This window comes from Tinamus guttatus, unplaced genomic scaffold, assembly GCF_059628265.1.
Source record: "Tinamus guttatus ecotype Peru unplaced genomic scaffold, ASM5962826v1 Tinamus_guttatus_pri_ptg000115l, whole genome shotgun sequence".
Classification (NCBI taxonomy): Eukaryota; Metazoa; Chordata; class Aves; order Tinamiformes; family Tinamidae; genus Tinamus; species Tinamus guttatus.
Window position 1 is genome coordinate 6,434,350 of NW_028288649.1, and position 25,570 is coordinate 6,459,919.

The window sequence follows — 25,570 nt, forward strand, 5'->3', positions numbered from 1 at the left end:
GAAGTAATGGAGCTCAGAATTTTAATATGTATCTGAAATTTCTTTCAATCTCCATGAGGATTTAGTTAATAAGAATGTGCAAATAGGAATATGTGATGTCCAGCGTGTCAACAGGGATCTAAGAGAACTGTGTATGTTTTTGAGAGAATCTTGGAATTCTTCTGAATGAAATATAATACTATGCATGAAAATAAGAATGATGGGTTGTGAGTTTTTTCAGAGATAATCCTTTGTATCTTGCTTTCACAGTAAAATCTTTACATGTTTCTCTCTATAATCTATGAATTTTACATCTTAATGTTGAATATCTTTTCTTTTGATAACATATTTTAACCAAGAATACCCATGTATAATGGCTTGTACCAATGGATGGTACATAGACTATGTATCTCAAAAAAATAATCCTAATGGCATAATACTATTATTTTAATGGAATGCTTAAAATCAGATTTTTAGAATACCGTGTTTGGTTGATGAATATCATAGGGGACAGACATAATAGCTCTTTAAAAAAAATGGAGGAAGGATACAAGAGGCAGAACTGCATAACATAGGTGCCATGTGAATCCACCTGTGCCTCTCTCCTCCTTTCTCCAGTTTTTTTGAAAGCATTTTTACTCAATTTTCACTGAAAATACAGCAGAAGAAACATGCCTAAAAACAGCCTGTCCTTGCTTGCTGAACATTCCTACTCACTCTTTTTCAGCGTAACCTTTCACAGTGTCTTGTACAAAGTCCCAAAAGATCCAGTGCAACCTAATAGCTCTCAGCTGCACAAGAGTCTGATGCAACTTTTCTGGACACATGTTAAAAACAGATACTGAGGATCACAACCATACAAGAAGAAAATCTTCCAGCGGCACTTGATTTTATTATTTATTTACGTGGTTACAGTGCGGCCTATGATGACTTGTTTTCCTTTAGTTATATGAACAGTTTGACAGATTACTGTGACAAGGTTACTCTTAAATTGATAAAAGGTTTGATAGTGTTGGAACATTTGTCAGAAATGTCTGACATGGTGTGTAATGGACTCTGCACTTCAGGCATCAATGGCACTCCAGGCTGCTGCGTGCTGTTTCGCGTGCAACCCGCACCACGCAAAGCTCCCAGCAGAAAGACAGAAAAGCAGCCAGGATTCACCAAGGCAGCCCCTTCCTTCCCTGAACACTTTCGATAAAACAGTTTCGATAAAACAAAGCAGTTGCCTATTCCACAGCCACTCAACAAAAATATAATTTAAAAACGTTACATGTCACTTAGGTGGTAGTCTTCTTGCTAGAATAAACCCGGAACTGGGAAGTGCTGTGATAAATGTACATAGCCACAAGCATTTCCAGCATTCCCTATACTTCTAAAAGAGAAGTATTGAGTTTTTAGAACATTATTCTTCAACTTGCCAAACGACAGAAATAGTAAGCGACAGTTGTACTGCTGGCAGCCTTGTCACATGCTTGGGCCAAGGAAATGGGTTCAGAAGGGCTCACTTGAGGTGTTGGCAGCGAGCCTAGGCAAACCGGTGTCCTGGGCAAAAGCTGGATTTTGTGAGTATCCTTCCCAAATGCAGCCCTTCCTACCACTTGCACTGCAAATAGTAGTATGGTTTATGGATTCATACTGTCACTTCTTATCTTGTAGCAAATTAGGCTAAAATTTCTATGCAGAAACCCTACGAGCTAACAGCTTCTACTGTTTTGTGAATATCTGCTTCCCTTAACATGAAGGCTCTAGCCATGTTTGTTATCCTTCCTTTGGGTGAAAAAACTCCACTGATGTAAGTGAGAATTGAGCTAAGGAGGAGTTATATAGAAAGCATCCATTTCTAAAGGCACAAATGTATGTTCTCAGAAAAATTTCCACTGTACAGCCTGCATTTTACAAATCCTGTAGACTGCTGCTCTATGCACTGCACTTTTTTGAAAACAGTCAATAAAGCAAGGATCTGGAACTTTATCCATCTCTAATACATAGCCATCTGTAAAGGTTAAAAAAAAATACCTTGCTGCACACTACTTTAAAAACTACATGCTGCCATGTCAAATTCTCGTACTTTCAAATATTTCATTTTTCCCTGTTTCCATCCCTTTTGTTTTGATACTTTTAATGTCCAAATAAATAAATAAATAAAACACACACAGCGGGCTTCTCCTCACTTCGCTTCAGCCAGGGACATGAAGATCAGCAACCTAAGTGTCAGTATTTTTCTTAAAGAGCACCTGTGCACACAGAAACTCCACGAGAGCCAGACAAAACCCCATACTCCAATAGCAGACTAAGTTTGGTGGAGAATGTGCAGGATTTGGTCAGTACTGAGGCATCTCTGAGGTGGCTGCTGTGCATTTCCCAGAAGCAGACAGGGAGCCGGAGATGCTCACCACATTTCATGACTCAACAGCTGACTTGGGCCCCACATCCCTGACAGCAGCACTCAATAGCAAAGCCATGAGGCTCCTGTAGGAGTACTCACTTCATCCCTGATGAGCTGCTCAGATGAGAGCGTTGATCTGAACCTAGAAAGGATCAGACTATAGGCAGATGTGTATCCAAACAGCTTTGTGAATGTCAACAGGGCTACAGCCAATTTATACCCGCTGAAGATCTGCCCCTTGAACCAGGATTATCCGCGACTGTCACCAGCAGAAAGTATCAATGACTACAGATCATACAAACGTCGGGTAGACACACCGGCACTCCACCTCGCGTGGAATATGAAAAACCACCAGGATCCTATAACCCTGGAGACACTAAACACGTTCTACTTTGAGATTTTGGTAGCAATAACTGTGAAATATCAGTCACAGAGAAGAGTCCCACGCTCCCACGACTCTTCTCAAATTCAGATATTATTCCAGTGAAGGCTTTCCGCTACTATCCAGTCCCAGAAAGCCTTCGCTGGATAAAACACCCAGAGTAGTTCTTCAGCACTTATGGGCAAAATCAGGAAGTGCAAAACGATATAAAATGGAACATCTCCTCAATTTTTCACTCCTATTGAAAACTTCAAAACAGCACCAATTTGATTTCAGTTCACTAGATCAGCCTTAGACTGTTTCTTATTTTACCAACATCCATTTAGTTATCCCTAGTTGAAATGCCAATATGCAGTGAAAAAAAATCATTGCTGTTCTCTTTTTGGGGAAAAATAAAATAAAATAAAACTAAAAAAATAAAATAAAATAAAAATAAGGACACCCCACTATTCTATGAGAAAAACACTGCAGAGCCCGGCCTATGGCATAAGAGTTTTATTATTCTCTCCATGTTCTTATTTTACTACTACTACTACTACAGTTACAAAAAAAAAAAAAATAATAATTTCCTAAATTCTAGCCAGACAATCTCTACCTGTAATCTTAAACTGGACTACTCCTTTCTTACATATTATCAGTAAATACTCAAGACTTTGCAAGCCAAATCAGGGTCTCATTTCTGTCCCTATTACCCATTACATTCAATCGACTGAACAGGGGTAACCAAGTGCACTGTCTTAGGTAACAGCGTGGTTGAGGATGCACGAGGAATGAAGAGCTCCTTTCTGCTACCACTCCAGTTTTAACAGGAATAACCACAATAAACCTGGGACTTAGCAAGGAAGTTTGCAAATATGATTTTAGAATCATATTTGCAGGAGAGCTAGAAGGTGATACTTTCTACACCATCACTTTTCAATGGAACAACAGTTAATTAGATGTTTGCGACAAGGCCACTTTCACTTGGTTTCCTACTCTGCTATCTCCAAGCCCAGCAACATGTGACATAGCAATCAAAAGAAGTGATAAATGATGCAGATGGGAGCACCCATGTTTTGTTGTGCTCCAGTTTATTGTTCACAGATTATTCCAACTGTAAAATCTGCCCTTAAGATAATTTTCCTTCATATGTTTAATAAATAAATAAATACATATAAAAATAAACAAAGACAACATGAAGACCCTCTTTACCTCTCTAACTCCCCCACAATGCATTTTAGGAACTCATTTCAGAAACTCATTCTCACTACCTCCTCGCACCAGAGCAATAGCAGTGAACCACCAATCTTGCACTATCCTCCTGAGGACATTCGCGTGCATTTCGGTGACAGGCCCATCCCAGCCGAACCCAAAGACATGCAACATTTTCAGGGCACTTACGGCTGGCACAGCTTGATAAGGTCCTGGTCAGTGGTGCCGGGTGGAAGGCCTCGAATGTACAGGTTGGTTTTACTCAACTGTTCGCCGCTGCTGTTGTTGCTGCTGTTGTTGCTGCTGTTTGTGCTGGGGCTGGGAGGAGCCATGGGGTGAGGAGCTGGTGCATAGGACTGCTGAAAGCAAGCACACAAAAACAGAGGTCTTGGTTGGAAGCCAAAAGCATCACAGATTCCGGTGCATTACTGAGGGAATTCAGGATTAAGGGCGCTCTTGCCCTGCCCTCCCTCCGCCCAGCCACCCACAGTGCCCGTTCCCAACCCTTCGCCTGGGGCTACCCTGCCCAACGTGAAGGGGAGCCAATTCGGGTGTTAAGCATGTTTTTGACTTCTTAACCTGAAATTCAAACACCTCGTTTCATACAAAACGAGGCTCTGAAATGACGGCTGCACTAGAGTAGTTTGTATGAAACATGTAAGTTAAATGTAAGTTGCTTCAAGAAGGTCTTAAGACAATTTTAAGCAATTTCAAGGCTGAACAAGGAGTTTCTAATCATGTGAGGCATCCAGTACAGGTGACAAAGGGGTAGGTAACCCTGAGAGGAAGCAACAAGAAGCCTGCGGAAACCCTGGTGTCACCATGGAAAACAGGGCTTGGGAGAGATGGGTAATTCTGATCATGCTAGAGAGCAGCCCTTGTCCACAGCCCTACCTCAGTGCTTGCATCTACCATATCAGAGCCTTGGGAGATGGATATATTTAAACCAGCAGCTTGAAATGGTTTCAAACAAGTCCCTTCATGCAGGGGAATCAAGAAATGACAGAGCACTTAGGGGGAGCATAAGTGACAGGTGAAGCTGGGCTTCACCAGAGAAGCTCAGAGGCTTTGAGGAAATAGATAAAACATTGTGTCTGCAAAGATCCCTTGCTTCCTTTCCTGCCCTTCTTCCCCACTTCTTTCATCTGAACCAAGATCGGGAGCATCCCACTAAGCACCAGAACATACAAAGTGCTCTGTGATCTGACCTGGTTATAATGAGACAAAAGTAGGACCCATTAAATAGGGAAAAAAAAAAAAAAACAGTCTGATAAAAAACCCAGCGTGCTCCTCATGCTGGCAGGCAATGACATTCCCTCTGGCGGGCAGCGAGGGAGAAGGGATGAGGTGCTTCCATCGCCACGTCCCAGGGCGGATGCTCTCGCTGCCGATCCGAAGCACTTGGCGCACGCGGACGGCACGACTTGGCGCACGCGGACGTCTTCCCGCCGCGCGCTCCCCATCGCCGCGAGCCCCTTCCCAGAGACAGAGGCGCGAAGCAGCGGGACGGCCTCGGCAGCCACTGCTAACGCGGCCGGGAGCGCAACCTCCGGCTTGGACCTGGAAGCGCCAGGCTTAAAATAACCCGGCTGAGGCTATATTTAAACCTCCGGGCACGCCGGGGCCACGGCGGACGCAAAGGTAACTGCAGCGAGCGTCTGGCCCTAGCTCAGGAAATAGCCCACAGTTATTTTGTGCGTTGCAACATCCTGAGCGCCGGCGATATAGAAAAATATAAAGCCAAGGCAGCATTTTTACTGCTTTATCTCTATTCCTCCGTTTGTACGTTTTACATACGCGCTGAATGCATGTAAATGCTGCAAGACAGAGACAGAATTTTTTCCAAGCCAATACAGTGCTGTATTCTTTAATAATTAATTATTGGTATTATACATGTCATAGCAGGGGATAATGAGTAAATGGCCTATTCTCACACCAAGTTAATAAGCTAGGGGGAAGAAAAAAGAAAAAAAAAAGTGGAAATACACCTTTAGAATATAAAGAGCAATTTTCACTCTATTAAAAGATCTTTATCCTCACACAGAAGAAAGCACTAGGGGCCTAATTCTAATTTAAGCTTAGGCCATTCTATCCCCCTTGGCCAGCTGTAAGGGGACCTAGAAGCGCACCAAAATTACACTTGCACTGATTTTAAGGCCACAGCTCTAAAAAAACCCTTCGCATTCATTGCGAATGAGGCCACAGGATAGGTTTTTCAAGCAAGACCAGCTCAGACAGCCGCCGAACACAAATGTCCCTGCTCTCCGCAACACCCAGAGAGGAGCTCTGAGGTGGGTAGAGGGGCAGCCACACTCTGCTTCGGAGGGCAACAATCTGCTCAGACCCACCAAAACTACCAGCCTGAACCCTCTTCACTAACAAACCTCAACCACCGCAGCCTGTAGTAATTTCCATGCACATCCCAAGCCCCAGAATAGTGTCCGCAGAAGGCTATAAAATTGCCTGCACCAAGGCTGATGACATCTTCTGGCCAGCTGCCAGGCTAAAAGCTTCAGCGCAGAAGCAGGCTTTGAGTTCTGGTTCCTTGAAGCAACGAGTATATGACGGATGGCAGGAGGATGCGTTTCGCCTCCAAATGAGGAAAGGGTCTGTTCGTTAATCTCTGTGTAATAACCACAGTCAAAGAAGTGACTGGAGACCTGAGGAGGATGCCAGGTGTAGATCACTTCCAACCAGGGTCTGGCCAATGGCCAGGAGGGTGCTCACTACCTGGGTGCTGGGCACGGACATCACTTGACATCTCTCTCAAGTTCTCTTTTAACTTTGCCACCGCAAGAGCCACAAAGAGCCTATCAGTCCAGGCTGGATCCAAACCCTGTGACACCAGTTACAGAAAGCCAAGAGAGAGATTTTGCAAACAGGTCCAAGCGCAGGAGCTAAAAAAAAAAAAAAAAGGCAAAATCTATCCGCTTTCACTTCAAAAGGGAGCTGCGAGTCAGAGCCAGCTTCACTGCTAATTTTTCAAAAAAAACAGTGCGCCCGACTCACTTTTCAGTTCCTATGCTTCATTATTCATGTGGGGAGATCCAACTGGTCTGTAGATCATTCTAAGCAGGCAATTAGTTTAGCACGGCTGGCTAATAGGATTGTTTCTTTGAAAAATGAATGAAACTTCTCCTTTTTTATTATTTAAAAGCAAGAAGTTACCGCGCCTAACGCTTAGCCAGCCCTTGGGAATGCACCCTTGCACTTAAGCCCTTGCTCTGGGCCTCCTGAAACACAGCGGCCCACACAAGTGCATGGAGCTGAGCACACATGAGGAGACACCTTGGTCTTTCTTACTCAATAACCCCGAAATGCTGAACTAGAGGCCTGCTTGGTTACAAGATGAACAACACTCCTCCTTCCAGAATCCAACCCCTTACGCAAGAATGGGATGTTTCCTCCCATGGCAACCGCCGCATTCTTACGGAGGTTTTTCGCCTGTTGCAAGTTTAGTCTAAACCTTTTTTTCTTCTCCTGGAGCAAAACAGTATTTAAAAAAGACAAAATTTAGATATATCTAGGTCTTTTTACATACAATTCCTCTTGGATGCGACTCACAGGCCCCAGATGCCAAGCCGTAGAGTCTGCTTTATTAGGAGCAGCTGGCTCCTTGGCAGGCCTGCGAGGCGGTCGGCCCTGTGGTTTTGGAGTGGCCTCAGAGCCTTGGATGCAGCTGGACAGCTATACTGATGGACTAGCCAGTTTGTGTTCACCTTTGGCTATGCTGAATTTGTGCTCTTTCATCCACTTGAAAGTAAAGCCTTGGAAAGATTCGCCAGTAACACCGATATGTTGACTCTTCCCATCAATGTGTGTATTTCCTATAAAAATAGGAGTGCAAGACACAGCCCTGCATTAAAACATGTGTTTTTTAACCAACTGTGAATACACACAAACCATTTCACTCTGAATAGGGGGGGTTTCAACTGCTGGTTTCTCTGTGTCCAAGTGCCATGCAATTTTAGCTCCCGATGAAGAGGATAAAATGAGGTAAGGTAAACTGTGTACAAGATAAACTGTGTATGATTTTACAGCTCACGCTAGCTAAATACTGTTCTATTTACACCTACTGTACAAAGAAGTAATTTTTGAGAGCTTGAGGGTTTCTTCTATAGTAATGATGAGAGGATGCCACCAGTTTGCAGACCTGCTCATGAGACTTTGTAGCTGAGTGAATGGCCAATCTCATCCTGAACAAGAGATGATCAGAGTTGCAAGAAAAACGGACGCAGGGCAAATGTAATATGAAGACCGAGATGATAAACGCAGCACATCTTGTGCTGCAGGTTAAAACCTAACTCCGAGGCAGACCTCATGTTCAGTGAGGAGCCGCAGCAGCGGCAAAGATACTTTTCTGGTCCTTGGCCAGATGGAATAGAAAAGTGAATAAAAGAGAAACAAATGGAACTGGCAACACAGCAACCTCGAGTACTTTAGAAAGGCTGCAGTCAAGGGGCCCAAATCCTACTTTTCTTCCCGAGTTTGCGCAGCATTCACCGATCTTGCAGCATCCCGACAAGATCCTCGTCTAGCTCCCATCTGGCCAACGAGGGCCTCTTGGATGCTTCCCCGCAGAACAGGATCCTTCCCCAGACAGCTACCGCAAACCAAACCAACGTATTAGTGTGCCTGTTGTCTAGCCTCTCTGCACAGCGTTTATGCAGAAGCAACAACCCCTCCGTTTGTCAACTTTTCCCTTTGTAAAGGGCCTCCAGTAAAAATGTAAGTGAAGTCAGAAGATGCAGAAAGACAGTAAGGCTCAGAGTCTGCTCAGGCACGTTTGTTGGATATATGGAGAGCAGTGGCTTGGAGCTCCTGGCTCCTGCTCTCTCTGCTGCCGTTTTATCACAGTGTTACCCCAAAAAGCCAGTTGTTTTGACTCCTTATGTCTCAGTTTACCATCCTGAAGTGATTTTTTATTTTTTTAACCTTGTCACATATTATATAATGTTTTACGATTTCTGGATGAAAGGTATCATTGAAGAACACACCCTTACTTTAAAATGGAGAAAATACTATTAAAATTAACAACAAGAGTTAGCCTTAACTTTTGCAAATGAAAATTATTTCTCTTTACTATGATTTTTATTAGCAAAAAAAAAAAGATTTCTAGTAAAACGTGGGAAGAAAAAAGCCCAGTCCTCCAACAGCTACAGTAGTCATGCAACAGTTAGACTAAATTTGAGATCTGATGGACCAATAAGTTGTTTTCTGAGACCTTTCAGCTTCACATATAAAGCTCTTGAAATTAGTAGGCTAAATACGTGTGGCTTACGATTCCCTCAACCCCAGCATGAAGCACTACAGCTCCATAAAGCAGAAATTCAGGCAGAATTTGGCTCACTTTTCACTTCAAACAACATAAAGGGAAGCTGGTTTTTCGATTAGGACTGCTTAGTTTTTAGCACTTGCTGGGCACCTGCAGGAAGGTGATACACAGGAAGCAAAGTATCCAAGGGCAGAGGAGAAAATCCCTTATGGAGAAAGATTTGCAAAGTATTTATCATTTTATAGAATTCTCTGCTTTAAACCAGCAAGGGCACTGAGGGTTTAGTAATCACTAGACAGGCTGATTGATCAGATCATCTTGTATTTCCACCAAGGCTGATGCCACAGTCAAACAAAACAACTCAGCCTTCCGCGAGGCAGCGTCTCCCTCCTGCCTAACAAGAGGCATTCAAAGGCATTTGGTCAGGTAGGAAGCAGCGAGTTCACCCTCAGTACTCAAGAGCACCAGATAAATATTCCTCACTCTGGAAAATAACCTTCCCAGCCTTGTCTCCCCCCAGTTATTTCATGGCAGGAGGTTCCCGTGACAGGCCATTCCTGTGGCACTATTTATTTCTCAGCAAGGGAGAAGGTGATTTTGTTTCTTTAGATAAAGTATTTTGGCAGTTTGGCAAACTCATAAATAATAACCCATATTTTGCGACATAAATTAGCATTATTGCTTCATTATCCAATCCATTCATATTTTATTGATGTACTGAGACCAAGTGTGAACAGCATCTAGATCTTTAAAGTACTAAATCCGGACAATCTGGACTATAAAACATTGCAGTTCCCCCCAGAAGAATATTTCAGAGCACACGATCAAAATATGACAGCAATTACTGCCTGTGATACAACATTTTTGTGACAAAAAAAGGCAGGGCAGAGGGGCAAGAAATTTAAGTCAGCAGAGATGATTTTTTGTGTTTACATTTCTGAACATTCTGGAGCTATGCGTGTACCAAGATGCCACGAGAATGAGCTCTCAGTCCCTTTGAAGGCTAATGATAAAAGCGCAGAATCAAAGTTTGATATTTAACTTGCCAAGTGTGTGTAAAAACAGAATGCATTTTGGTTCTCAAGAGTCTAAATTTACTCTCGAGGTATTTGTTTACTCATGGCAGACCATAAGTGCCTTGGAAAGGGGATGCAGGAGGCACGTAGCTCTTTGGGTTGCTTTTCTGCACGCAGGCCACACATACCACAGCAGCAGCCCTGCTGCGAGGACCTGGGTGCAACAAAAAACTGAACTTGCAGCACAGAACAACCCCAAGTCTGACATAATCTATTTATTCTCTGCACAAACATTTGGTAAACAGAGATCAGGAGACAGGGATTTTTTTTTTTCTCTTACAGAAGGAAAGCCCTGTCAAAAAAAAAGTCTTTCAAAACCCAACCCAAATTTATTTATTTAAAAATGAAGACAGACCCAAGACATCTGAATTAGCTGGCTTGTGACGGGCTCTGAAACCCCATTTTAGACAGCTCCCTGCCTCCTAAAGCCAAGCAGTCTGCGCGAGACCCAGCTCATAGCCTGTAAGTTTTGCCAATTACCACACGACGAGTTCATCCCTTTCAGAAAAGGGCAAAAAGTTCTTCCTTTTTCTTTTAAATACCACTTACAGTAGGAAAGGCAGATGAGTCTGTTTCTGTTTGTTTAAAGAATAGAGATGCTGAGTTTTACTCAGTCCTTTCTGTCCTTTTCCTCAACATTCAACCTCCAACAAGTGATGTTGATCTTGAGGATTAATTTACTCAAAGATGCTGTGAACGTGTAAAAATACTCACTGATGACTTTTTGAATCTCTACATTATAAGAAAAGGTCCAAATGTTCATCCCATCATCAGGGTTACCTGACCAATCATATAACTGGTTGATACTGCCGGGCACTCACACTAGTGTCAAGGCTGGAAATCCCGAGAATGCCCAAGCTACTACTGAACGTTTGGAGTCTCCTGTATTTTGTAATGCTTAAAGTTACTGGAAGACTGCAACTATTTTTAAAGGAGATTTTGACATCTATTTCTTGACAGAAAGCAAATAAAGCCCACAACTATTTTAAAAGGTGAAAGCACAGCTCAGTGCCCACTTTGCTTCTAAATCCAACACACGCTGCTCCTGGCTGGATAGAGTCGTCATTTCTCCCTGCACTGCAGTATTCAGCAGCCTTTTCCCAATGTTCCGGTTTAACTAGAGTTTCATTTAGTCAGAAACATTCCACACACTGTGTATTGTAGCACTTTGCAAAGCAGGAAAGAAAGACACGAGTTGATCACGATGAAAGTCCTCAGTCTTTGCCCATTCCTTCAACAAGAGACTTCTGCCAAATGTCCAAAGTTTCAAATGTCGTTTGACTCATGCACTCAGAAATGTTGACTCAATTAAAATATCCACACAAAACTAACTTGTAGTTTGATACAAGCATTTTTTTTTCCCCTCATATCTTATAGTGGCTCATAGTTAATGTAGAATTTAATTTCATCATTAATTCCTCTCTTCTCACTTCTCTAAAATCACAACTACATTCTGCTACATGTTGTGGAGTGATGAGCCAAGCGTCTCGCTAGCATACACAGATCTGGAATTTCAGGCAAAACATTTGGGCGTTTGTGGCATTTACTTTCTCCAAACCACGCGGGACTGCAACAGGAATCTGAACTTCATGGCACGAAGCTCAGAGGTGCAGAGCCTGTCTGCATGGGGCCTCAGCTTCTCCGCTGCTCATCCGTGTAAAACCCAGGGCAGTATCAACCGCGATAAGGAGCTTTCAGAAGAAAAGCTTCATCTGTTCAGATTCCTTATGCACCTAGAGAGTAAAAACTTGCAACACATTCATCTGTATTTTACCATATTTTTCATCACCATCATATATTTCTGGATAAACAATAGCATGAAGATGTTTATTTTTTTCAACACTGCAACAGTGCCTTTAATCAGTTTTGTTTGTATTCTGGCTTTTTGACCTTTTAATATTCTTCACTCACATATGATTTATTTTCTTCTCTGGAAAGAATATGTGCTTGAAGTCATTTCAAATGTTAAATTGGGATAATAAAAATGAGAAAGTCTTCTTAATAAATATCCATGATAAATTTCATAGCGAGCTTCATATCGCAAGGGTGAAGAATGTGACAAAGTTTATATTTTAAATCAGATGGATATAAATATTCTGAAACTCTTCATATCAGCATTGCAAAGGCATAAACAAAAATGTTGAGCTAAATAAATACAATTTAAAAAATAATAGGTCTTCATGCAGCTGGTCCTGGAGGTTGACTAGGTAACACCCAGAGGTCCCCTCCGGTCCACATTGCTGTCCGATTCCATGACTATCAGCAAGAAAAGTCTCCAAATATGGATATATAACATTCATAACATTCATATAACATTCTAACATTCTAAGACAGAATCACTTAGCACAAAACTCTCTCACCTCACGCAAAAAAACTTCATGTTGACTTACTTTACTAACAAACACCTAAGCTATCTCTGCACATGCAGATACGAGCTATAACAAATTCCACTGCACGCAAAGATTTTACTAAAATGGATAAATCCAAATTTTACCCTGCACTATGCTTTGACCTCTAGTTTAGTTCATTTACTAAAGTCAATATTAAACAACATTGCACACTTTTCAGCAATAGCAGTATCCTTGGGTCAAAGGAATTGAAAATGCTGAAAATTCTGTTCTTCAGCTTCTATCAAGATGTGAAATACAAAATACAAAAACACTAAGAAATAATAAGAAATAAGAAAGCACTAAGAAATAAGAAGTCCTATTGCAAAGAGAGTCTGGTTCTAAACCACGTGAAATGAAAGAAACTGGCAGCTCTTTAAAGGTCTATGACATGAAAACTTAAACCTAATAACATTGACAGTTGCCATAAGATATCCAAAGTTCAGTTTTGGTAAGACTTTGAATTAAATGTGACCCAAACTAAACAAATGTATTTTTACCTGCCCCCCCCACACCCTTTTTTTAATATGCTTTTTAAAATGGAGAAGACAATCTTACAAATCAACACTTTATATTGGCAGTATACTCAAACCAGGACTCAGAATATCGAGGTACAATCTCCAGTGTGCATAGGCACGCACTTGATACATCTAAAGTGTAAGCATCAGATTTGCAACTTTGGTCCAGGAAAACTTGAAAAAAAGAACTCCAAAAAAATAACCAATACTTCTTCCTAGTCTCATTCCTGGGAAGGGCTGAACAATTTGTTGCAAGAGAATAATTGATGAAAGAGAAATTTTAACTCCTAAGCTTATTATTCACTAATGACAAAAAAAAAAAAAAAAAGGAGACGTGATAATGGAAGCTTCCCAGTAAATGTGAATACAGTCAGCAGTAAGAGCTCCAGAGATGTTGGGCAGACATCACTACCATTGGCATACAGTTTTAACTGGCAAAAAAATTGGAAAACATGGCCCAGCTCTGAGCATCAAAAAAATAAGCATCCCAAACCATTTCCAACACTTCCTATATCCTGTGACTGCCTCACAGTCCTCACACAACTACACATATACAGTATTATTAAAGTATAGTTATCTCATGGACTACCAGAATTAGAACATATACATTTCACTGAAAACCTGACTTTACTGTTAAAGATATAAGTTTTCTGTTTGAATACATAAGGGATTCAACCTAAAAATGTAAAAAAAAAAAAAAAAAAAAAAATTAAAACTGTATTAGTAACATACTAATATCTGCCTGATCCTTCTATGCCTAATAATCTGGTTTTATTCCCCCAGGAAACAATGGCTTGCCATTAAATTTCCTAGTCTGAACCCTGCACTAAAGCAATATTTGCAGGGTGAAGAGTCCACCCACGAAGGAAATAATCCTTTATGAGACTGCCGTGCATTCACTGAGCTCCACTTATAGCCAAATTCCCTCATCCTACCATACCCAAGAGCTGCAGCCCTGAAGGAGAGGACATCTGTGCCTCAGCACTGCAGCCCAGGAACAGGCCCTGCCTTTTTGGTGCCCCACAGAGCTGGACTTGCACCTTCTCTTCCTGTGGCCCCATCACTCAGGACATCACCCTGTGCTCAACTCATCTGCAAGAGCCTCTGTAGTAGCTGCCAGGCGCTTAACCATGCACTACTCTAGTGAGGATATGACCACAATTAGAAAGTTCCCCTGTGGGCTAAATAAAAAAGGCTTCTGAGCCACAAGCAGCATCACGCTAAGAACCTCCTCTGCCCTTTCCTTTTTTCCTCCCCCTTTCATCAGCAGCAGCTGCCTGAAAATGCCTTGGAGCACCTGGAAGGCAAGGAGCTGTGTGGGAGCTGATGGCAAAATGGGCAAGTACAGGTGAGGGTCAAATGCAGAGGGATTGATGCAGTGTGCATAGAAGAGTTCTGAAAAATATGGCAGTATGTACATATGCGTTTGATACATTTTTCTCTCCCCACACACCTTTCCTCAGCAAAAAATCATTTTTTCTTTTCTGCTTGTTGCTTTTTATGACCTTTAGTTGCGTTGCTGGGGATGTTAACCCAATCCAGAGAAGCAAGACTTTAGAATATCTTTCCCCTCCGTGGCATCACACAAAACAACATGCTGCATAGCCTGCTTCTCCTTAAAGCCTTGCTCTCCAGAACTCCTAAGCGCCGGCTTTCTGCAGCAAGCCTGCAGAGCTAAAATTAGCCAGCAACACCTTCCCTTGCACCTAACCACGGGATAGGAAACAAACATAAATAGGGAAATACAATATGTTCCTCCAGGTAGAGTCTGCATACTTTCATCTCCGTGAGAGGCAGAATTAAAGGGCACCTGTACAAGTAGCTGCTCACAACACAGCGCCCGTTACTAGCATTGCAATTTGCCTCCTGCATCATTAAAAAGGAGCCTGCTTCTGAACACCTCCTTAGTGGCTCAATCTGGCCTGAGTCAAATAACTTCAGGTCTGCGCTACAGACAAATTATTTTATTAGAAGCTGCCAGGTTACCAGACATATAATTTATTCTACCGTGTTTCTGCATAGTGAACAGAAGCCTCCAAGTGGGTCCACCTCACTGTCCGCTATCACTTCACGTTTCACCCAAGGGGGTCGCAGGCCGCGCGCCTCCCTGCTCCGCTACTGCAGTGGAGCTGACGCGCGACGGACGGCAGGACTTGCAAGGTGAAACACCGCTCGTATTCCTCTCTCATCTACGGAGCGCCGTGCAGTGCTTGCCAGCCATGCAGAGCAGCCACAGCCCTTCTCCTAACACCTGGTCCAAAGGATACACACAAAATCTGGTGCATTTAAGTCAATTAGCCGGTTCAAACCCAATGAAGGGCTGAGGGCTGCTGCAGCAGCAGCAGAGCCTGCACCCAAAGAGAGAGCATAGCCAAATTATCAACATGCAGCTGATTTGGGACCTTTATTTTTCCTGAGTAGCAGCAGCAGGACTTGTCCTCTAAAATACACACAAAATCAGAAATAAGGGCTAGTTATGCGCTGTGTAATGCTGGCTAGCCAAAAATCCCAGTACATACAGCCATTACGACTGAGCTTGCACAGGGGCCCGACGACCTTCTTCCAAGCTCAGCACGCTGCTAATTCATTCCTAGCTCAGCTCAACCATCTCTTGTCCATGTCGCACCGCAGCAGAGCATGTGGCCACGGAAAAGGGACAACCCAAGCGATGCTCTAGCTTGGCCACAAAAGCCTGAGGTAGCGCCCTGTGCCTGCTGAAGCCACTGTGATCTAAGGAGGCCTGAAGAAGGGAGAGTCAGAGGCGCTCTGTAAATCCCCCAGGATCTGTCTGCTTTTATTTTAGTAGTCATAATTACAAACAGAGCTATTTTGGTCCTAAAAATGTTCTGAACTTTTTTTTTTTGTCCCTTTTTTTGGTCTTTTAAAGTTAGCCACAGAACTTCACTTGGAGATGTTGTGGCAGCGGGCGATTCCGCAGACTCACGGCCTGCTTTCAAAGATGGTGTTTAGCCGCTATCCATTTGATCAGGCAGCAACATTCTTGACTGTCTAAACATGAGTCACAATTTAAAGACGCCTTTAAAAAACTTCAGCAGGAAAAAAGCGGGGGAGTGTGGCATGGCGGAACAACAACAGCTACAAAAAAAAAAAAAAGGCCCTGGATACAGAGCTTTTGCCCAGCATCCCAAGTCCGTGATCCAACCATGCTGCCAACAAAAGGGAATTAAAAATAAACAAACAAAATGCCCCTCCCCTGACACGAGGGCTAAGGAGCAAAGGAGGTCATCACTAGTGACTCCTTTTAAGCCATTCATCCAACTACTGGCAGCAGAAATAAGGCAGAGCTTCATTACAAATGGAACAATAAAGAAAAAGGAAGTTGAGAATTAAGGAAGAAATGCTCACAGAGAATAGATGGCTTTATTTATTTTTCAATTTATTTTTTGTCAGCCATCCAAGCAGAATTTTTTTAAGGTGTACTTAAACAGTACTAAAAAAATCATGAGCCCCTTTCTGATAAATTTCATGACTTTTTGTTCTGAAATATTTTCTTATTTACCAGCACCTTCAAAGATTTCTACAACATTCATTTATGAAATCAGAAGACCTCTACATGAGCAGCAGCCAACCTTACCAAAGCAAACGCCCAAATTATCCTGCCGTGATTGACCATGGTCCTAATCTGCTATTCCTGTTTACAGAGTTTTAAAATGAGATCAGATGGCTTAAAAGACAAAACCAGGAGAACTCTATAGTAGGAAAAAAAAAAAAATCCACCGCTGATAAAAAAGCCTCCCAAGCCTTCCCCAAAGCGAAGCACAGGGTGTTTGCCGTCCCCAGCCAAGGGCTTTGAGGCGCCGCAGCCGTCCGCGTGTGTCCCAGGCTGGCAGCCATGGGAAGGGGCGCGGGAGCCGCTCTCCAGGTGCGGTCCAGCGTCCCGCAGCTACAGCCACCGCTTTGCGGCGGCACCCGGAGCCTCTCGCGCACCTCTGCCTTCCCGACGGGACACAGATGAGCCTGGATGCGGGCATCCGATGGTGCTGCTGGCCCATCGTATCCACTGAAAACAATGCAGTGCATAACACAAGCCACGTGACAGGGCTGCTAAGTGATTGCCTAGATGCCTCATAACACAAGAGCAACTTTCCCTACATCTATTTTTAATTTAGGAGAACCGCAGGTGAGACCCTGTCTTCCTGCCTCGGGGAAGGAAACGCTGGCAGAGCAGAAGGTCTCTCGACGAGCAGAACCAGCACTAACGCTTTCACGTGAGCCAAGGTAACGGGATAGTCATCCTTGCTGAAGACACAGCAACATGGTTTATGCTAGCCAGGTAATCTCTACTTCCTAGGCTTTCTTACAGTGGTCCCCTGGCCACTGGTCTCCTCCTTTAAGCTGCCAGTTTACCTGGATAACTGACACGACTGTTATCATTAGAACAGCCTCCACTCAGGCAGCCACTGTTTAACAGCCACAGGCTGTGGACATAAACAGGAAAACCCTCTAAAACTCATTTTCAAGATGTCTGTTAGCCCACAAAGTATTTAGCAGGAGCTACACAACACAAAGGTTAAGGTAGTTAGTATTTGTGACAATTGCAGTTTACTATTCAGTCCAATGGCAAGAACATCTTCCCATTTATCAAGGGAACAGATTTAGTAACAAGCTGCACGCAGCAAGAAATAAGTGAGAGATGCAGAGAAAACTCGCATTATTGTGGCATCTGCTAGAGCTATTTTCGACCGGTGTCCCCCTGTGCTGCTCCACTGCAGGGCTTGCGAGTATTCACTAAAATTAAATTCCACTTCTCAGGCATTTGTAAATAGGCCACAAAAACTTAGCAAGTCTTAGAGAGGGTTTTTTTTTTTTTTAAAAAAAAAAAAAAAAGTATTATTTTTGTTTTTTAAATGCTCCTATCTTTTTCTCTAACCGTTTTTAAAATGTTGCAGCCTGTGCTTTGCAGTGGCCCTTGTGGCCTGGACTCCCTCTGCTTTCGAGAAAGGCTTTGCCCGTCCCTCCTCAGCTGCCAAATATGAGATGGTTTGTGACAGCTCCTCAGCTGGCTTGGATATAGGGTCAGACTCAGCTAGTCCCAGAAGGCATTTGCCCTGAAGACTGTGCATTCCTCAAATGTGACTTCTAATACTAAAAACAAAATTTTCATACTCATTAGCTCCCAATGGTTTTAGGCACCTCATTTCCTTAAAATCATGACAAAAATTCCTGTTCATCTTCTGCGTCACTTATCCACAGGTACCACTCGCAGCGGTGATGCTAAATATTAACATCCTATCATTTTTTTTTTTAGGACTGATTTTTAAAAGGACTGATTCACTGTCATGCGGACCCTGCATCCTTTCAAAGCAGACTATTCAACTCACATTTAATTATGTTTTGTCTCCCATTAGGAAGTGGCAGTCCGACAAGACAGTCAGGAAAACATAAACGCAGAAATGGCTTCGAGCAGCGTTGCAAGCCCTCTACTCCCCTTGGCAAATCTGAGTTACTCACGCAGGCAAGGGCACTGGAATAATTGGGACAGTGAGAAAATATGCTTAAGTGCGAGAGCAAAGGTTGTGCAATCCAGCCATACCCAACTTCTAGAAAAACATATACCATCTTTTTACCCACCCTGCTTTTTAATTTCTTTCAGATAGAGTTCTTGTTATTCCAAATCTATATTACTTTAAGAGTCAAAGAGAGAAAAAGGAAGTATTAGCCACATGAGACAGAGGAATAAAATGGTACGTCTGAATTTTGAGTTAATCTGCTAATGGAAAAGCCTCCTTATATCACCAAGTTTGGAACACAAAATGATCTGAACACCTCATGATTTGAATAAGTCACTCTCAGCAATATGGAGGGTTACTGCTTTAGAACACCAGTTCGTACTATTTCTAGAAAGCAAGAGTTCATTCTGATCCCAGCTACGACCAACACATTTGTTCAACATTACCAAGCTTGATTAGCATCCAAAGAAAGGTTCCCCTTCCTTAGCAGGATTATAAAGGGAAAATCCCCCTTTTTTGTTTGTTTGTTTGTTTATGTATATAAGCTTTCTTGGGCATCTGTTATGGTGGAGGCTGCAGTTGCCTCCCGCCCCAAAGACCACCAGGCATTACCGTCGCACCACGTGTTGATGCCACAAGCACTAACACCACAGAGCGCCCACACAACCTTGCCGTGCCACGAGCTGCCACCCTGCCGCTCACCATGGCACTGACCACACGACGGCAGCTCCCACACCCGGGCACATTCCCTGCTGGTGCCCCAGCCGGAGGAGAGGGGAGCAGGGGCAGAGCTGCCTCGCGGCCGCCTTACCTCCCCTCAGCAGGCCAAGGCGGCGCGCGGCCTCCCTCAGGCCGTTGCTCGGTGACCGCACGCAGCCAGCGCTGTTGCCATCGCAGGGACTTTCCCCCTGAGGGGACCTTTCCCTGCTCTCCTGAGCCATCCTCTTCTCACACCTCCATGCAGGTGCTGCCAATCCCATCTCCATGCAAGGCTCTCCCCCAAATCCAGCCCCAGCTGCTCTCACTGGTGCTTTGCCAGATATCACACAGACCTGGTCCCATTGTGGGACTATCAGCTACAGCTGATTGTATCAAGCCTCTCTGAACAATGCACCTTGCTCCTGCCATCAGCAGAGCAGGTAGGATGATGCAGAGGAGGAAAGATAAAAACACAACATGCATCAAGAAAGTGAAAAAAGGAACAACTTCCTTTGATGTGGGCAACACTATGGGCTAGGTGAAGCTCATCTATCTGGGTAACTCAAGGACGGATTCCCACATGAGACTCCCACTTTGGATGTGTCACAGACAGTGACAGATGGGCTTCCCTAGCCTTGAACAATCCAGTGGAGCTTTGCACCAAACTACTGGCTGGTGCTGTGCGAAATGGGACCGTGTCAAGCACATGAGGCAAGCCAAGACAGATGTGTAAGAGCCTTGTATGCACTATCACTTCTTAGTGCTTGCTATTTTCTTTTTTTCTACACAGGAAAAAAAAAAGAAAATAAAAAAGAAGAAAATAAAAACCCTCCAAGCCTCAACTGAAGCCTGTTCTGAGGCAATAAGTTTCTACTCACGGGAACGGGCTGAAGCAACAAGACCTTCCTCTTGCAAAATGAAAGAACAAAACCACTGTCCAAATAATCTTAGACTTAGTTTCTTTTCTTTTCCAAAGCAAAACGTTGTTGGAGCCTCCCAGAGCCTTCTTCCGTTAAAGAGCTATGCTGGTTCCATCACATGAAGAGAAGTGTGTAAGCAGATCCCTGGTCCTGAACCAAGTCCAAAGGGGCATCATTAGAGCCCAGTGCAGGTAGGAGAGCCTGGATGCAGCTGCTCCACACAAGAGCTACACCTAAGGCTCAGCTTTCTCTGCACTGGGTCCAGATTTTCTTCTTATCTCCCAGCTCCTCACACATCACTGTGCTTAAAGAATTAACAAGAAAAGGGAAAAATAAAAATCAGGTTGGACTTGCAACAAAAAATTTACGGCCTGATTTGGAATATATGGGCAAGCCCTAAGAGTGGCTGAGATCCTGATGAGTGGTTGTAGCTCATGCTTGCTTCAGGGGGGAATCGCAGGCACTTTGTATCTGTCCAGCGACCACCACTACCTCCCAGCTCAGTTCTGCACTCGCCTGTGTTAGGCCAAGGCAGACAGCAGGAGGGAAGGTGCGAGGGAAAAGTGGGGCTGCAGCGCACTTTCTACCTAGAAATTCCCCTGAACACTGCTCGTAAATTATTTCCATGCCTCTGTTCTGTGCGCTGGCTGCCCTCAGCTTACCTCTAACGCACGGTGGTGGGTCTGACATTGTACAAACCGATTCTTTTAACATTTACTAGAGATCAGATTAAAAATTAAGCATGCAAACAGAGGAATCCCTGAGGAAACCTTTGGCTCTAGCAGCCCAGCTCTGCTCACAGCAGTGTGAAGTGTACACTGGGAAGAGTCAAACTCTATCTTTGACAAAATAAAAAACATAACGAAAAGGCCCAGAATTTAACCAGTTGAGCCACACCATTTCAACACCTCTGAGTTCAGTCGTACGTGATACTATCATACAGTAGACATACTTGGCATACAAGTGTGCGCAGAGCTGGGACCTCTGGGCCTCTTGCCTCCGGCTCAGGAATCATTTATCACACAAGCAATGGAGGACCAGGGAGGTTCACCCTGGTGTGATGCACAGCTACCTGTGTGCTATTTCCAACACTGCTGTTAGTTTACTGAGTTCTTCTGACTTATCTGTCACTAGGGACTCCCATTTTCTTCTATGCAAAATGAGATCAATAACTTATTTTTCTGAAGACACTTGGAAATCCTTGGCCAGAAAGCACTATATGTGAATATTATTACCATTAGTGATTGCGTTCTACCACTCTCACGGCTATTCAAAATCAGGCCCAGAAGTAGTGCACAAAAGAGCTATCTAACAGCTATCTGCAAATCTAGGCCAAAGATAGAGGTCAAAATTTTAAGTGCTATCATGCTGTAGGATTTCCAGACAAGTACCTTTAGTTGTCACACCATTTCAGGCCCATTTCTGAAGCCCATTTAATTACAGAGGGAAGAAGCATAAGGGCCAAAAAAGTCCTTTTTCTGAAGTCATGCGTACGCCCATATTTGTTTAATGTTTAACAAAAAAAAAAGTGTGCACTTAAGTGAAAATTATTTCGGCCTTTGGCACTACTCAATTAAACATGCAAATTTTAGACTGAGTTGATTTTACTTGAAATAACCGGATTACATGTGAGCATTCTAAGGCTAAATCCCGCTGATGCTCTGTCAAACCTCATTGCTGAAAATCACCCTTTCTCCATGCTGATCATAATCTGCCAGACTTTTATCGTGGAAAGACGATTCACATTCAGCGCAAAGAAAATGAAATTCAATCTAAAGTTTCTCATTCAGTCCAATTACATAGATGTGTGCACATATCTGCTTCATAGTTAATGAAAGATTTTTAAAATACTTTTCACAAGGCTCAGTTTTAAGGTTTGCAAGGATATCAGAAATATATAGTCCACTCAAGTTTTAACTCACTGCACCTCTAAAATCAAGTGAAAATCTTCTGGATATCTTATAATAAATGCATAATATATGTTGAGCAATTAAAAAGAAAAACATTTTAACCACTGGAGTACAGCATTTCAGCCCTTCTTCATTTCATTTTTTCTAGAGGCAACTAGCAAAAGGCCAGGTTAGCCGAGGTGGTTGGCCAGAAGTAATAAAGGCACACGCTTGATCATAATGAGCAGAGCCGCAGTGCTGCTAGGACCTGTGCTGGTTGATCTGCAGCAAGTGGCACAGACCCAGCAGCTTATTTACACTGAGTTGAAGTAATTTTAATATAAGGTCATATTATGTCAGGTAGACAGGCCTTCAGACAATTAAACAAAATAGAGTGAAAAAATATATCTTGGATATGTATTTTATGTGACATGAATATGCAGCCAACAATTTCAAATGTCTGAAAGTCTAAAGCCTGTACAAAAACCTGACTTCCTTTTAGAAACATCAGCATAACCTTCAACAGTGCTAATATTATTTTACAAGTGACATTTAAACAAGGGAGATTTCCTATTTCTCATATAGCTGTCCTGAAACTACAAGGAATTAAAGTCAAATCAAAATGGAATCATTCAGGGCCTGATTTTTTTTAATTTAATTGCAATTTAATTGATAATATAAATGACAATTAGATCATTTTGGAGTAGCAATGGGATTGTAAAAGCAGAAACATTATTTTATTCATAACAGCGGTACTTCCTTCACTAAAGAAAGTTTAAGAGTTTTATAGACCCAGCAGCATTGGAAAACACTGACCTCCTTTAAATCTCAGGCTCGCACCTCAGCGCAGCAAGGCAGGTCCAAGATTTACAGCTTAGTGACAAGCCTGCTAATTCATCACCACTAAACCATCTCGAGTCCTTTGGAAGCTGCACAGGTCACAAGAGGAAGCCACCAGCTGCTGACAAGATCCCTTCCCAAATAAATTCATTCCACAAGTAGTCGGGCTGGCACTTGTGCGCAGACATGTGCACACGCATACACACACGCACGCACACACACGCAGACCCTTCATATCCTGCTCAAATAGAGACATACAAATCTTGACTCGTCCACTATCATCTTCTCAAGTGAAGCACAATTGAGCAAGAAAAAACAAAAGTAAAAAAAAAGTTACTAAACTGTAAGAGAAGCCTACACAAAGAGGCGAGAGAAGAGGGGAGAAATGCGACAAAGCTCCATCCCTTGTGACAAGTCATTTTTCTCTGAAGAGCAAAGTGTCCCAATGGTTGGATACTTTAGCTCAAAGAGTAAATGAAAGACAAAACACAGTCCCACGAATCTGTAAAGGAGACTATGAAAGAAATGAAGCACTTGGTGGAAACATCTAAAAACAGCGTTTTCTCTGGGGCATAGACTCCACTGCATCAGTCAAGCCACGTGGGTTTTAGATGGCACCATCACTGGAACTAGCGTTAAGTCAGTGCAAGCCCAGCCCATGGAGCACGGGGCGCCCCAACGCCCACCGAAATGCGGCCCCATGCTTGGGCAGCGCGGGCCTGAGGGGGCAGCAGGCCGCGTTGGGGCTGGAGGCCGCATCCGCCCCGGGCGCCGCGCGACTCCAAGGGTGGTTTGGAATGAGTAATCTGGCCAGGCTGGCTGTTGGCGTGCTGGGCCCGGAGAGCACTCGGCACCCGCGCTCGGCCTGTAGCGCTCTGTTTACCCGGCCTTGTGGACCACCCATCCGGCACATGGCCACGTGCTTCCCAACGGCTGTTTAGTCTTTACAAAGCCCCACGGCTATCCTGACACAGGGAATATTTTTCGTAGAAATATAGAAAAAAGATTTTTTTTTTTTTAAAAAAAAAAAAACAACCTGAACTAAAAAAGTTACTTCATGTCTCCATCTAGGACAGACACTAGCAAGGGGATACAGCAAGAAGAGCTGCGTAACTGGCAGCTCTCCATTAGCCTTTACAATTAACAAGCCAGCTCATTGTCTGGGCTGTTATCTAAATTACAGGCTAGGCATTTTCTGCTAACATATTTTCTGACTTTTTAAACACTATACTGTACAGTACCTCGGACAAAGGGGTCTTTCTCTAATTCGATTTAATTTCTTATTTTCCTGTTTTAAAAATTAATTACTGTAACTATAGCCTTAAGCAAAGAAAGGGTGGGAGGATATGCACTTTTAGCAAAGAAGGCCAAAGAACTGAAGCTCAGGTATTGGGCAAGGAGGGGGCTGAGTCAGAGGCAATAAATACCTCTGATTTTTAAAAATACTTGAACCCAAATTAAACACATTTGAACCCTTAAATTTCATTAAAATCGAAGATTCCTATGTTTCCATTTTGGGGTTTGTCACGTTGTTTTATCAGCACTCATCAGCAGCATGTCGTCTGACGGTGCGAGCAGGATCAGCCCCTTTCGTAAGAAGTTTCTGGGCCACAGAATACACCTGCACATTTTTCTCTGTTGTTTTTTACATCCAACCCCATTAGAAAAATAATATTTAAATACTGACAACTTTCATATAGTAGAGGATCCAAAATAATAAATGCTAAGTGTCATTACAAAAAACATACTCCATTATATACCCTTTAAATACAGCAACAAATGATTTTAGACATACACAGAAAAGAAAGAAACATAAAATAGTATAGCATACATCTGACTAAAGCACGGAATTTGGCATCTTTTTTGTTTAAATCAGTCCTCAGTAATGACCACTTTTACTATTTTCATTTAACTGTTTTTATTTCTTGAGATTCCCCTCCCAAATCACCCTTTTATGTTTGTGTATGTGTGTAAAATCTTATATATACAAGCCTATATAATTTTCAGCAGTTATTTTTTCATTTCATACATTTGAACTGTTTGTTAGATATATTAAATACAAGTACACACATTTCATCAAACCTTTCTTTTGGCTAAAGGAAAAAGCGAATAGGGGGAAATGGCACCTGCTTGTACAGCTGCCTATTCATTTTGCCTGAGGAGTCACCAGTGTTTAATTACTTTTTTTTTTTTAAAAAAAAAAAAGCTTTTTTCCATTGGTGAAACCAATTTGGGAAAAGTAGCCAATTTTTTTTTCACCATGTATGTCATCAACAGAAATATTAATGACTGAATGATGACCGAAGACCGAAGAATGATCAAAGAATCACCACGCTAAAAAAGGGAGAATTTGCCTTAACGTTCTGTGAATGAATTTCATGTGGTGAATTTACCAGCTACCAACAAATCTGTTTAAAAAAAACAGCAAAAATTAAAAACCACTGGACAAACATAAAGAAGATTCTCATGACATCTTCTGTACTTGGTTTTCAGGGTAGAGTTTTACCAGCGCGATTTGTCAAATCAGGTTGTCATTTTTTAAACTGGAGAGAAA

At 42.8% G+C, this 25,570-nt stretch overlaps 1 protein-coding gene across 5 annotated transcripts in view; it reads right to left on the reverse strand.

Annotated features, from left to right (window-relative positions):
• RBMS3 (RNA binding motif single stranded interacting protein 3) overlaps window positions 1–25,570 on the reverse strand; it is a 651,451-nt gene that overhangs the window by 322,366 nt on the left and 303,515 nt on the right. For 4 of the 5 annotated variants that reach the window (XM_088521153.1, XM_088521150.1, XM_088521152.1 and 1 more), the window contains one exon: window positions 4,131–4,300. In XM_088521153.1, coding sequence (XP_088377279.1) covers window positions 4,131–4,300 — 170 coding nt within the window. The remainder of the gene's footprint in view (window positions 1–4,130; window positions 4,301–25,570) is intronic. The other variant, XM_088521151.1, reaches the window with a different exon arrangement.